Here is a 12,709-nt window from a genome sequence, read left to right as displayed (position 1 = left end):
TCATATTTAAAAAATGTGTTCAGCCGTTACGCTCTCGGAAGAAATCGTTGCGCTTTTCACCAGAAGCCGAAAACTAACCGATGCAAAAATCCTCGAACATCTCATCTCTCCGCGCATCCAAAAGTTATATTTTCCTGTTTACTCTGATGATTACTTAGTTTTTTTCCCTAAGCTTGGAAATCTGCTTATATTGGACCTACAAAACTCTAGAGTGGGAAACAATTGGTTAAAATACATTGGGGCTTATTGTTTCAATTTAAGGTACGTCAGCAGCTTATCTTAATTATTTTTATTAATTATTTATTTTTTTAGAAAAGGAAGTGATTATCATTTATGTTTGACAATTGCAGGTCGCTGAATTTAGAAAATTGTATAGACGTGACCGATACTGGAATTCAATGGCTGTGTCGTGGCACCGAATATCCAGAGATGCGAAAAGAAAGCCCTAGACTATGCAAGACCCTACAGAGATTAAGTGTTTTATACACTAGTGTTACACAAAGAGGAATTCAAATTGCTCTCAGACATTTGTTGTCCTTGAGAGTCCTTCCAAATTATTTTACTATTGAAGCATTGGTGGAATTGGCTCAAAGGGCCATAGATTCAAAGCGACCCGGCTATTACAACGATAGGTTCTGTACATCAGTACTGTATACCCCACGTTATAACTTGTTTAGAAGTGATAGGCTTCGACTTGCACTCTCTTTGTGCCATTCAGTAACCCGTGTCGGAATTCACGTGATCAAAGGATTGAAAGATAGTGATCTCTTATGCTTCCAAGAGTGTATTAATCTACAAGGATTAAAAATGTTGAAGTGCCTCCCATTTTTTCCAAATGAAACTGAAATCACTTTTGATGGTGGCGTGGCCCCACTACTTGAAGCATTTGGAAAATCGTTGGAGACTCTTAGCTTGGAGTATTTCGATTCAGCCCCTATTTCAACCATAGCCGAGTTTTGTCCTAATTTGACTTGGCTGCACATTAACAACGTAACGGGCTCGCTTGACAACGAAAGAGATCTTGGGTGTATCAAAGAGAAAGTGCCTATGTTTAAGGATCTTAAGTTTCTCTTTTGTCATGACGATATCCAACCCGACATTCTTCTTCTACTGTTATCTTCGCCTTCACTTCAACACATATCCATTTCTGATTGTGATACGCTCAGTGATGAGGTTTTACAGAAGGCCGCCATCAATTATTACGGGTTTCAGAACCTCCAGAAGCTGCAGCTATCTCACTGCAATTCGGTGTCGGGACGTGGTATTGAAGCTTTACTGGTGGATAGCAATCCAATAGAAATTATCAGTTTTTTTGGTTGTAAAAATTTGGGGTCCGCAAACAATTGCAAATGGTCTAAGTTGATTGTTAAAAACAATTGGAACTTGAAATGCTTCGTTTATTAATGAGCGCTACTAATTCCACTGACAATAATATACGTGTCTACCTGGTGTTCATAATCTGATTCGTAACAATTCACTGTTTGCCGTGCATCCTTGAGTATAATCTAGCTAATAAAATACAGTTGGGAAATAATCGATGAGAGTTCATTCATTTTTATCCAAATGATCTTTGATTGCGTTTGTTGCTGTCAACATTTTCTTCCTCCCTTCTTACACCTCTGTTGAAATATCCACCGAATCGAAAAGATAACTTGAGGTTTATTTGCTAATGAAGTTTTAACACGTGTTATTTCAACACAGAGCGCAAGTAAATAGTGATAGTTTACTCCAGTCTCAACTGCTGGCGTTTTGATAATAGAAAAATATAAATGCTCTCTAAATGAGGCTATATATAAAAGCGCTAGCATTACTGACATCGCCTTATTATGTATGGTATTGGTCTCTTTTGTCTATGTCATGGTGTCAATTGGCTCAAACCTCAAAACTTACCAAAGTGGGAGCACTGGGAGCTATAGTCATATCTACTACTATTCACAAATGGCCTAAAACGGTTCGATGGAATCAAGGAATATGAGAAACATGCATGTGTATATGGCTTTTATCGGTATGGATAGATATATCATAGATTTATTTCAGATTTAAAACATTTAAAGAGATCACAGTTCACAGCCAAATTAGATTTCCAGTTCTCGACAATTGCACTTTTGGATTTGTTGCTCAGCAACAGAAAAGGTTCTAAAAATTATTCGAAACATTAGCAAAGAACAATCAGCTAAGTACAGAGGGGGGAAGAAATCTTATTGGCGGCTCCAGTTTCTTTGTTACAGATTAATCAGAAATAACGATGATTTCTGGTTCGTTTCCATCACACTTCATGGCCGAGCATAAAACATTCTCCACCTTATGATGCATGTCCGACAACCTTTTTGACAGATCGCTCTCTGTGGCTTTACTTTCAAAATTATGGCGTAGAGAAAGCATTTCAGATCATTCTTGTTGCACAATTTGAAATCGCTTCATCTTCATCTGATACATGTCTTGTGTTTTCACGATCTCGCAGAAGGCACTCCTGGCTGACCCCATCGCCTGGACTTTTAAGCTACACCACCCGTTCTTCAAGCACACTTTAGTTAATTCATCAGCAAAACTACGCGCGTGAAAAATACTGGCCAAACTGTGATAAGTCATTCTCTCCTTCGAAGAGCGGAGAAAAACTTCCACCTCGGGATACTGCGGCAACTGGGCGCAAGGTTGCCCAAACGAGAAAACGGGCTCTTCGATAGTTTTCAAGTAGTCGATATGCCGATCCAAGAAAACATAAAAGGTGGCCAGACTGGGAGGAGATGTGCAGGCTAGCGGCCAAACGCTGCTACAGGAGACGATTTTTTTCACCAATAGATTTTCTTTGTTCAATGGGACGCTGGTGCATATCTTCTGGCAAAATGTTTCCAACGACACGTCGTCCCCGAGCCAGAAAAGACATTTGGCAATTTTCACGACAAGTTTTATAGTAGGCGCCAGTAGTGAAATTACATCTTCTCCAACAAATTGACGGTTTAGGTCCCTGTACACAGTAAAGCACGAAGAAACAATTTTCAAACAGGGCTGGGTCACTGAATCTATCTTGTAAAGATCGAGTATTAGTTGACATAATTTCTTTATAGACATTTTTGAAAACAAGTGGGAAAAACCAATGGAAACATTTTGCCGGTTGTTATCGTAAAGATTCTTTTCCATCTTGATAAATGTTTTCAAGAAAACAGTGATGTTAACTTGAAGCGGGTCAGTACTAGAACTAGGCGTAGCAAAAGACCTCTCCCGATCCAGTAGTAGGCAGAATCCATTAATCCAGGTGGTGATAAAAGCAGTGCGTGCTTCACGGATTAGTTCGCAATGTTGATTATGCAGCTCTAGCTGTGACAGATTTTCCAGAAAATCGATGCTCTTCGTAAAATCCAATTTCTCGAGTTCGCCTGTTTGTCGGATTTGCTGAATCGCAAGACTTTCTTCACTGGGAATAATGAGTTGATCGAACATACACATCACTGATAAAATCTGAGCCTCAATCAGGCTGGTGAGCATCGACTTTCCTAAATCGGATGAAGTGGCCAAATCCCAAAAATCGCCAGACAACAAGAGCACATCAATCAATCTGTTTTCTTGAGCTGGTCGCTCTGAAGTGTTTGGACCAAGGCTGCATATTTTGTTCATGAGAATTTGGATCAATTCCGGATCGCCGAGTTGAAAGAAGCTGCTCACAACCGCTACGATGACATGCTTGATGGGCCCAGGTGCGTGCAGATTGCACGAAGGTAAAGCACGGAACAATTCCTGGTAGAGGTGCATGCAAGAAGGTATTCCTCCAAATCTGATCCGCCTCCGGAGGTCGACAACCAAACGGCACTGTTCGTAAGGATCCAGATGAGGGAAAAGTGTGGTGAAACCAGCGATTCGTTGAGCACTGGCAGTTTTCGGATCTGCTTCACAGTCGACAACAAAATTGGAGTACGAATCAATATCCTTTTGTCCGAGGCTAGCAATAAAGGACGCCTCGAGTTTAGGAAGGACGAAGGCAACACGGTCCATAATTTGGAATGCACCGTCTGAACAGCGGCGATCCCTGAGGTAGCCAGCAAGGTTAACGATAAATTCCATCTGATTCGACAGTCGAATCGGAGATATCATTTTCAACACCAAACGTGAACAAGCGGCCCATCCTAAAGAACATGAAAATTATCATCAGAGGCTGTTTGAATTAGAATATGAAAATGTTTACTCGTACCGCTGACTCGACACTCAAATTCGGCTATTAATTGAGCCACCCCATTGCTGCGAATCCCTTCGTAACAAAGGCTTTGGGATTCTCCGCATAGCTCTGCATTTCGGAAATCCGTACTCATAAGTTCCAGTAACTGAAGTCCTTCTTGTCGGGCTCGAAGAAAGATGCAAAGATGCAAAAGACGATAGGTGCGCTCTCCTGGAGCGCAGGTAGAATCCATAAATACCGCCAGCGGATCCTCGCAGCAAAAGGAAATAATTCGACGTAGAGTTTCTATCGTCTTTTCGCGACTCGCGGTATGCAGCTGGCGTTCCATTTGGTCCAATAAGTCGTCAAACGCATAGAGGCATTTGATGCGAAATGACTAATGTCTCGGCCATATCACAAGAACTGGTTGCTTCTGATAACAATGCGGATCACGGTCGCCATTTTCATTTCTTTCTTCTTGGTTAGCGATGTGACATCTCGATTTCAGCTGGAAATCGCTTACGATCTGGTTAGTGTCGACTAGAATTCTTTTAAACGGCAATAACGTATTGCTAGAACTGATCCAATGCTCCATCTGGACTGCGCCGATACACGTTTCTTCTCTTGATGAGTCGGTCGACATCTCCGGCTGACTCATGATGGCCAAGTGAACGTCAAGCAAGTTACCGCTCAACAAGAGCCGGGAAAGAAAAACATGCATCGTGCCCTCTCAAACCAAAAAAGCTGAGGTCCGTCAATGGATACTCGTTCTCTAATAGAAATGCGAGCATATCCACTGATACTTTCTGGTGCAACTTGTTGGTATTTATTGGATTTTCTACGCAGTCACGAACATCAGTGCCTGGGGGAAAAATAATAATTTTGGTCTAAAGCCACATTACTTATAATCCAAATTTTGTTATAGTACTTGATGAATATTCCAGGAACGTCTGATAACGATCAATATTGGCTACTTTCAAGTCGAAATGTAACTGGCGGGAGACATCGTGGGTCAAAACCATAGGCGAAGGTTGCAAAACTGCTTCAACTAGAATAATAAATTAGTATTAAATATGATATAATCGCCAGTGTACAGTAACAGATACCCGCAGATACCTCCTACCTTGCAAGTTGAGCGCATCCGTGTTACAACTGATTGGCTGGTTAACTTCAGTTCCAGTCTCTGAAACGGTAGGTATTTCCGGACAGTCAGAGTTTGGCCTTTGCGTAACTTGACTAAAATGTGTGAACCAGGGGTTGATCGAAGCTCGAATTTCAGTTAACAATTGAAGAACGTCTGGGATGACGAGCGTTGATAACGTCTGCGGTATTTTTGTAACATAAAACGCATTTTTCCAGACAAAGTTGATATCACCAAAGTCGCTCTCCATCCAGATGTGATGGGTTCTAATTCGTGTTCACAACTGGAACGGAAAGCCGTCAAAAAGTGACAGTGGTTACTACCTTTTTCAAATTCAAAATATTTGGCAGTTGAACCATGATCGATCTTTAGTCGCTCACCAAGGTATCCATTTTGAACGGGAAGTTGAAGAATCGTTACAGCAGCACATATTCCTGAATAAAAACAAAAAAAGTTACAGAAATTGTTTATCAAATTTGGTTATTCTATATTTAATTAGTGTGAGTCTATTTATTACCTTGCTCTAATCCTAATTCACAAAGACATTTGTAGTGCCCCCCTGAATCATATACAGCATTAATTTGTCAATGCAGACTTCCACATTGTCACTGTCAAGATTCTCAACAAGCCAGCCAAGTTGCAGGTGGTACAATGCTTGCACAGAAATGTCAGCAAGAGTTGTGTGGATAAAGTTTGTCGGGTGTAGGACTGCTGATATTTTAGAACCATCAATTTGCCATGCATTTTTTACATTCGAGTCCACAACAACATTCAGTCCCTTGCCATGAGGTGCAGGCTCAGAGATACTCTTAAGTTTTTCAACATCCTTTGAATAACATTATTAAAAATAAAAAATAGATTAGTACGTTATCTGTGCAACTGCATACATTCATGAGATGTAATAATTATGATACAAAATACAATAACTAACCTCCACAGAAAAAGGCACTTGGAGATTTCCTAATCCTTGAGTTTCGAGGGCATGTAAAACTTCTCCATTCAATTGCTGTCCCCATGCGAATTTACCAAAATCTGAATCTTGATTTTTCAGCTGCAATGCCGTGATGAGACGGTTTCGGTCGACCATGTTACAACTGATTACTGCGACAAAAAATTGAATCTAGGTTAAAAAATATAGTTAATAAAAAGTTTCTGGGGGATTCTCCAGAGTTGGAAATGCATCAGTCAAAAAATATTTTTAAAATAAGAATAAGAGAGAGAGACCACAAAAAAATCTGTCTCTTTCAGACAAGAGGAAAGAAGAAGAAAAAAAGGGCCCGCCCGGTGCGATACGGGCCATCGCTTATTGTGCCATCGCTATAGTTCCGTTACACGCGGATGCCAAACTTTGAACTTTTCGGTTCGTTCGTTTTCTTTTTCTTTCTTTCTTTCTCTAAGATCTTTTCTTTGGTGGGGGGAGTATAGCCAACCCAGGAGTTGACCATACAAGTTTTTTGGCGATAATCATCTCGTTTTGCTGTTCCATCCTAATGAGAGCCATCGGCTTCTCTCTTTCCCGGGAAAAATCAAAAAAAGAAAAATAACTAAATGGAATTAAAAAGCCGGTTCCGATGGTAGGAGGCGTTGTCTATTGCTCCTTTTTTTTCTCCTTCTCTCCGTGACGGGGTTTTTAAAAAAGCATAAAAATAAAAATAAAAATCTACAAGACAAAAAAAAGAAGAAGAAGAACCTTGGCGTGACACGCAGATCCTCGAATCCGCGCCCGTTCTCCGAGGTGCTTGTCATGCCACAAGACTCGGCTCTTTTTTCTCTCTCTCCCCTCTTATTCTTAACGAGGCGACGGGTTTAACTTTCAAAAGAAAAGACGACGATTGGAATCTTCTTCTTCTTTTGATGGCAGAGCCAATGAGCTGCTGCTGCTGCTCTTGCGACTCAAAGTCGGAAAGAAAAAAAAAAGACAAACAATTAAAAACAAGCTCGGCCGTGGCCGAAGAGTCGCCCAGTGCCGTGCTGCCGTTCCGGCCCAGCGCTTCCAGCCGCTTCTCCGTGGCCGCCAGATCGCGCCGCAGCGAACACACCTCCGACCATTGATCCAGAGCTGCCCGTCTCTGCTGGAAGGCCGTCTCTGATCGACGCCGACGATCATGAAGGGCTTCCAACCACCTCCGCACTTGGTTCAAAGCTATTTATTCCGGCCGGAATACAAAAAAATTTCAATTCCTTTAAACGACAGCTGGAATTTGATTATTACCTGCGTTGACGGCCGTCAAAATGTGGCCGGGCCGTGAGTCTAGGGTGCCCAGATTTTTCAGGGCCGTCAGTTTCTCCAGTAGGACTTCGCCATCTTGTAGGGCCAGCCGGAGGCTCTCGAGCGCCGATTTGCGACTCTCTTCTATTCTAGTGCGTAGCCGCTTGATGCTGTCGACGTCCGACGGCAAGGTGGACGTGGCGGCCGACTCCCGGTCCAAGCTGGCCAGCTTGTCGATGACATCCTCAGCGTGACTATGGGAAATACGAAATAATAAAAAATGGGGCTCACTCGTTATGTAAAATATACAAAAATTCGTGAGGGATTTTGGAGAGTTTCAAGAGGAAAGTTCCCGTACATGAACCAAGCGGAATTTCGGACGGACAGGCTTTTGTTGCCGCTCATGTTCAGCACCAGTACCCCACCCTGCTGCTGCACTTGAACCCGTCGTCAAGCTTGAAATGAGCCCGGTATATATATAGACCATATGTTAATTAGATGGTGTCTATAGGCTACAACTTGAAAACGTTTGGAGGGGAAATAATTTGGTTGAAAGACAATTTTGCACAGCCCCCACGCACTTCAAAAAATGTGATGCTCCTACTCCTAGGTCATAGGATTTCTGGTGACTGACTCATTTCAATGGGTCCCGACTGCTGCAGTTCCAGCAGCAGCTCTCAATTTTTGCGACGCTATAGAACAGCAAACTGGTCGTTTTGAGACGGGAAAGAAAAAATAACTCGTCCCGGTTTAAAAATAGAAAATCCTTAAAAACTCGGAAAGCAAATTTTATTTTATTTTATTTTTTTCAAAAGGACCCGCACAGTCTTGGACCGGTGCCCGGAAGAGAATAACGAAAACAACATTCGGGGACCTGTATAACTCCCACAAGAATTCGGCCACATTTAATTTATCCACTTGAGTTAATTGTTTTTTTAATCAACGAATTTGAAAAAATTACAATCGATTTGAATCACCCGCAAAAATGCAAATAAAATAATAAAATTTTATGTTAGCTAATAAATCAGTCGTCTCGTTTACTGTTTACGGGAGGAGGGGTCATAAGTCTCTTTTATGATGTCTCACGCGCTGAGAGAGAGTTGACTGATGACGTAATTGAGGCCATAAATTTGATTCAATTATATATACCTGTGAAAGGCGACGTTGTACTCGAGGATGACCCTGCGTTGTTCCAGGAAAGAATTCAAATCCTTCCAGGCCTGGCCCAAAGATTCGGCCATGGCCGCGTAGACCTCGGCCCTGGGTCGTTGACTGGCAATCAGCTGGTCGGCCTGTTTCAATAATTCTTCCACCGGACTCTGCTTGCTCTTTAAACATCACCATATATCAAAACGCCATTTGAATTTGATGTCTCAATTATTATCGACTATCGACTTTTGATGTACCTGAAGCTTCTTGAGAACGTCCTGGTGGGCCATGAGAAGATCGGATGACGTCACGAAGCAATCGCCCATCCTCGTCATGTCCGGGCTCATTTCCAGCACCTGCAATTCCAGCCATTCTTTGCTCTGGAAAAGGAAAGACAACCCAGAAAGTAGAACATAAGTTCAAGAGAGACAGAATGTAGCCAAGCGTGAATCAACAAACACGATCGATGTATACAGAAAAAACCAGAAGGAGGTACCGACATGAGCACGACGGTCTTATCCTCAAGAAAGAAAAATACAAGACGAACAGGCGCTATCTCTTCAACAGATGGGAATGCCATACCCATATAGGACGGAATCGGGATCATCAGTTTTGGGGATCGACTCGGAACGCGATAAACGGTTCCGTCCATCCATCCGAAACGTGAAGAATAGACACGAATGTTGACGCCCATTACACACAGCTAGGCGAGATGGTGCTGCTGGGGCTGGGCTGGCTGCACGCGAGAGTTATTCCATTAAAGTGACATCGCAGCACAGCAGAGACGATAATAAATCCTCGTTTGCGCGTGCGACTGTGTGCGCATCGGCGTAACGAGAATAACAAACGTTCAGAAAAGCAGGGGACTGTTGTGCAAGCGCTTGACTGCTTCATCTGCTTAGCATCATTATCGTCAACATTCCCCCCCACCCCCACTCACTCCCCAGCAGCAGAAGCAATTCTGGAACGCGCAACTGGTATATAATCTCTCCGAGCTAAGTTCTTTTTTTTTTCAACAGTTATTACAGTCTAACTATTTGGGGTCGGTGTTAAAATGCCCAGCACTGGAACAGTCAAAACATTTTTATTTTTTTTAAGAAAAGAAAAAAAAAGGTTTTTTTTTTCATGCGCTTAAATTTCAATTTTTGAAAATTAAAATAAAGCGAAACTGTAGTTGGAGGACATTTTGAATTGCTCCAATGGGTAATCATTCCACGTCCACTCGACCAGATAACCCAAACGCATCGCTCGGCAAACGTCTGGAATGTCCTCCGACAAATTCTGGAGCGACGGCCAAACATCAGAAAATTCGCATAGTTACACAGTGGCATCATCAACATCAGAGACACGAGACCTCGAATGATTTTCTATTCTGGAAGAATCACAAGCATTTTCGCGTGGTACTACATATATACACCGGGGTCCGTGTGTTGTGCTTACATGTTAGATATATTTCCTTGTTATTACGTGTTCTCCCACCCCACCCGTTTCCGTTCTACTCAACATTCCCCCCTCGCTCCTCTTGTGTTTTAGTTGGAGTTTATTTTGATTTCTATTTCGGGATTGGGGGCGCCCCTAGGAGGAGGAGAGCCCCCACAAGAGCCGGAGAAAGTTATGCGCCACTGGAACACAAGAAGAAGAAGAAGAAGAAAAATCTCTGCGCCTCTATACACTCGAAGACGGATGACTTTGACGCCAGCATCCACTTGATATGTAATATCCAACAAACGTCCTAAATTTGAACTGAGTTCACATGTATGCAGCGAGGCTGCTGCTGGATGCTGGGCAACATGCCTGCTGGATAGCAAAATGATTTGAATTTTGTCACCTGGAGGAGGGCGACGACAATGCGAGTGGCGCCGCTTTGGACGGCGATGGTCGAAATGGTCGTCGTCGCTGGCGGATGGGACGACAAGGTCGAGCCGGACGATCGCTGCTGCTGCTGCCGCTGGAGCGAATGCTGGGCCGCCGACGACGCTTGGGGAACACCGGCTTCCGCCATGTCACAAATTTATTTTCGTTTTTATTTTCTTCAACACTTCGTCGTGGGTTTTTTGCGGATGATAATTTATCCGCCAGTTGAAAAGAAAAAAATTGGGAACCAACCACACCCAGCGTGATATTTCCGTACGGCCCGGCACTCACGCAACTGCTGGGCCAAAGTCGAGAGAGTCACGGGGGAGGCCGGGAGGGGGGAAATGTGGATTGAGGGGGAGGCGAGAGGAAAGAGAAAAAAAAAACCAACAATAAAAATCTCCCCGCGTCCAGACTCCGTGCCAGTCGGGGAGGAACTGGCCGCCTCTCTCGGGCCGGCACCGCTTCTGGCCGCCCCTGATGCCCGCGCGCGCGACCACAAGGAAAGGAAGAAGGAAAAATAAAAAGCTTGACACGTTCTATTAATAGACGAAGCGCCGAGAGAGACGCACTGTACACAACACGTAGACATTAACAACTAGACTATCTTCTTTTGTATAGATTTCAGACTCGGCCTGTGCGCATGTTGTTGGCAGACTCTTTTGATTGGGTTGGGCTGTCACGATGCGTCCGTTGGGGTTTCACGCGGAGGGAAAACAATAGCACTGGCTGGTGGCTTTGTCGAAATCTCAACTGTTGGAACTCTTAAACGAGATTAATGAATGCCGCTCATACCAGGCCCAAATACGTATTACTACCTAATGATGATTTAGTTTGGTTAGACCATTCCAGGTGATCGGCGACCCAATTGCTTAAGCTTAGGTCGGCTTAAGGTTGTACAAGGTAATCGAAATGAGTCCTCCAGTTGTTGTTTTAAAAAAAAGGACATTATAGAGACGTTGGACGAGTATAGTTTCGGTGGTTAATGAGTTTCCGTGTGTTGACAGGCGACATGCAGGGTAGGATCGCGCGGATGTAGAATAGGGAGGATGAATCTTTAGCGGTTAACGGGTTAAGGTCAAAATGTCAAGATTCATTGAGAATATTCTATTCCGTCACAGCTGGATTTGATTCGACAATATTTACCGAGAAATTGAACCGGAGAGCATCCATAACTTCCTCGTTTTTATTTTTGTCAAACAATTCGTAAAATAGTTAAAAGATTTGATACTTTTGAAATATTGCTATTTCCCGAATGTTATTTTCCTCATTAATATGAACAAAGTTCACGCCAAACATCATTGCTTCGCCCAATTAGATTGAAATTGACTTGGCTACTCTATTTTAATGTCTATTTTGGATGTCTTATCTTCAAACGCCATCTAGCGATAGCCTTACAAAGCCTTTAAAATGCGTAAACAAGGAGAAAACGTTGAACTGATTAACAAAGTTCAAACTCACTTCAACGGTTGAAGTGACTGCGTGACTGATAAAATAACCGACAACTGGACTCTTGGACTGCCTCCCAAGATAAGAAAACACAGCAGAACTCAGAAACGTTTCGCCAATGCAACTCGTGCGTATAACTTTAAAGAACGAAGGCGGGAAAAGTCTTGGAAATTTCGGATAAACTATACTTTTACCCCTTTTCTAGTAGTGGTTTGCCGAATGCCCCTAAGAGGGTACTACTGCATGTATATAGGCCTACGAGGTACGAAGGGCCTAGTACAGTACCCTACCTACGAATCCATTTTTGCTATTTTTAAAAAAGATTGTCTGAGTTTGGTCTCGATCTTTCATCCCATCGCACGTTTAGTCAGTCGCTCAACTATACTACATCACACATACTTAATCTAGTTATAAATAATGATTAATTAAAATAACCGCTAGATTTCCCGATCAATTTTTTCACAAGTCTGGCCAAGCCCAGACGAGCCCAGACAAGATTAATTCAGTCAAGGGCGTCAAGGGCAACCCTCGGCCTCAATCGTCATCCACTAATAAATAAGGCCTACTACCGTGGTAATAGTACGTCACGATTGCGTACTATTACCGAATTCCCTTCGTACGAGTATCTTCGTATCGCTTCGTATGGAAATGGAGGGGTAGGAAATTTCTTTGTGGACACCCCTACGAAGACGGTACTACTTACTACGCAGCACTCATGTCAACACCCAGAACAACGAGTTCAAATTCAAATGACATTTTT

At 42.9% G+C, this 12,709-nt stretch overlaps 1 protein-coding gene across 2 annotated transcripts; it reads right to left on the bottom strand.

The window, feature by feature from the left end:
• Positions 1 to 2,012: 2,012 nt before the first annotated feature.
• LOC124312313 (coiled-coil domain-containing protein 141-like) lies at positions 2,013 to 11,403 on the bottom strand. 2 transcript variants are annotated; one of them, XM_046776792.1, is made up of 7 exons: positions 6,220 to 6,388; positions 5,806 to 6,114; positions 5,669 to 5,722; positions 5,271 to 5,571; positions 5,076 to 5,195; positions 4,184 to 5,009; positions 2,013 to 4,118 (listed from the first exon to the last, which is right to left on the bottom strand). In XM_046776792.1, exons 6-7 carry the CDS (start codon positions 4,494 to 4,496, stop codon positions 2,389 to 2,391), a joined length of 2,043 nt encoding a protein of 680 aa, XP_046632748.1. In that variant the 5' UTR covers positions 4,497 to 5,009; positions 5,076 to 5,195; positions 5,271 to 5,571; positions 5,669 to 5,722; positions 5,806 to 6,114; positions 6,220 to 6,388; the 3' UTR covers positions 2,013 to 2,388. The 2 variants fall into 2 exon arrangements, with proteins under 2 accessions (XP_046632748.1, XP_046632749.1); XM_046776793.1 differs by lacking the exons at positions 2,013 to 4,118; positions 4,184 to 5,009; positions 5,076 to 5,195; positions 5,271 to 5,571; positions 5,669 to 5,722 and adding exons at positions 6,979 to 7,431; positions 7,501 to 7,751; positions 8,647 to 8,825; positions 8,904 to 9,026; positions 10,475 to 11,403 and having other exon boundaries at positions 5,838 to 6,114; positions 6,220 to 6,389.
• Positions 11,404 to 12,709: the final 1,306 nt, after the last annotated feature.

Source organism: Daphnia pulicaria, chromosome 8 (assembly GCF_021234035.1).
Source record: "Daphnia pulicaria isolate SC F1-1A chromosome 8, SC_F0-13Bv2, whole genome shotgun sequence".
In the NCBI taxonomy this organism is placed as follows: domain Eukaryota; kingdom Metazoa; phylum Arthropoda; class Branchiopoda; order Diplostraca; family Daphniidae; genus Daphnia; species Daphnia pulicaria.
Note: the sequence above shows the minus strand (reverse complement) of the source record. Positions and strands in the feature narration are given on the sequence as shown.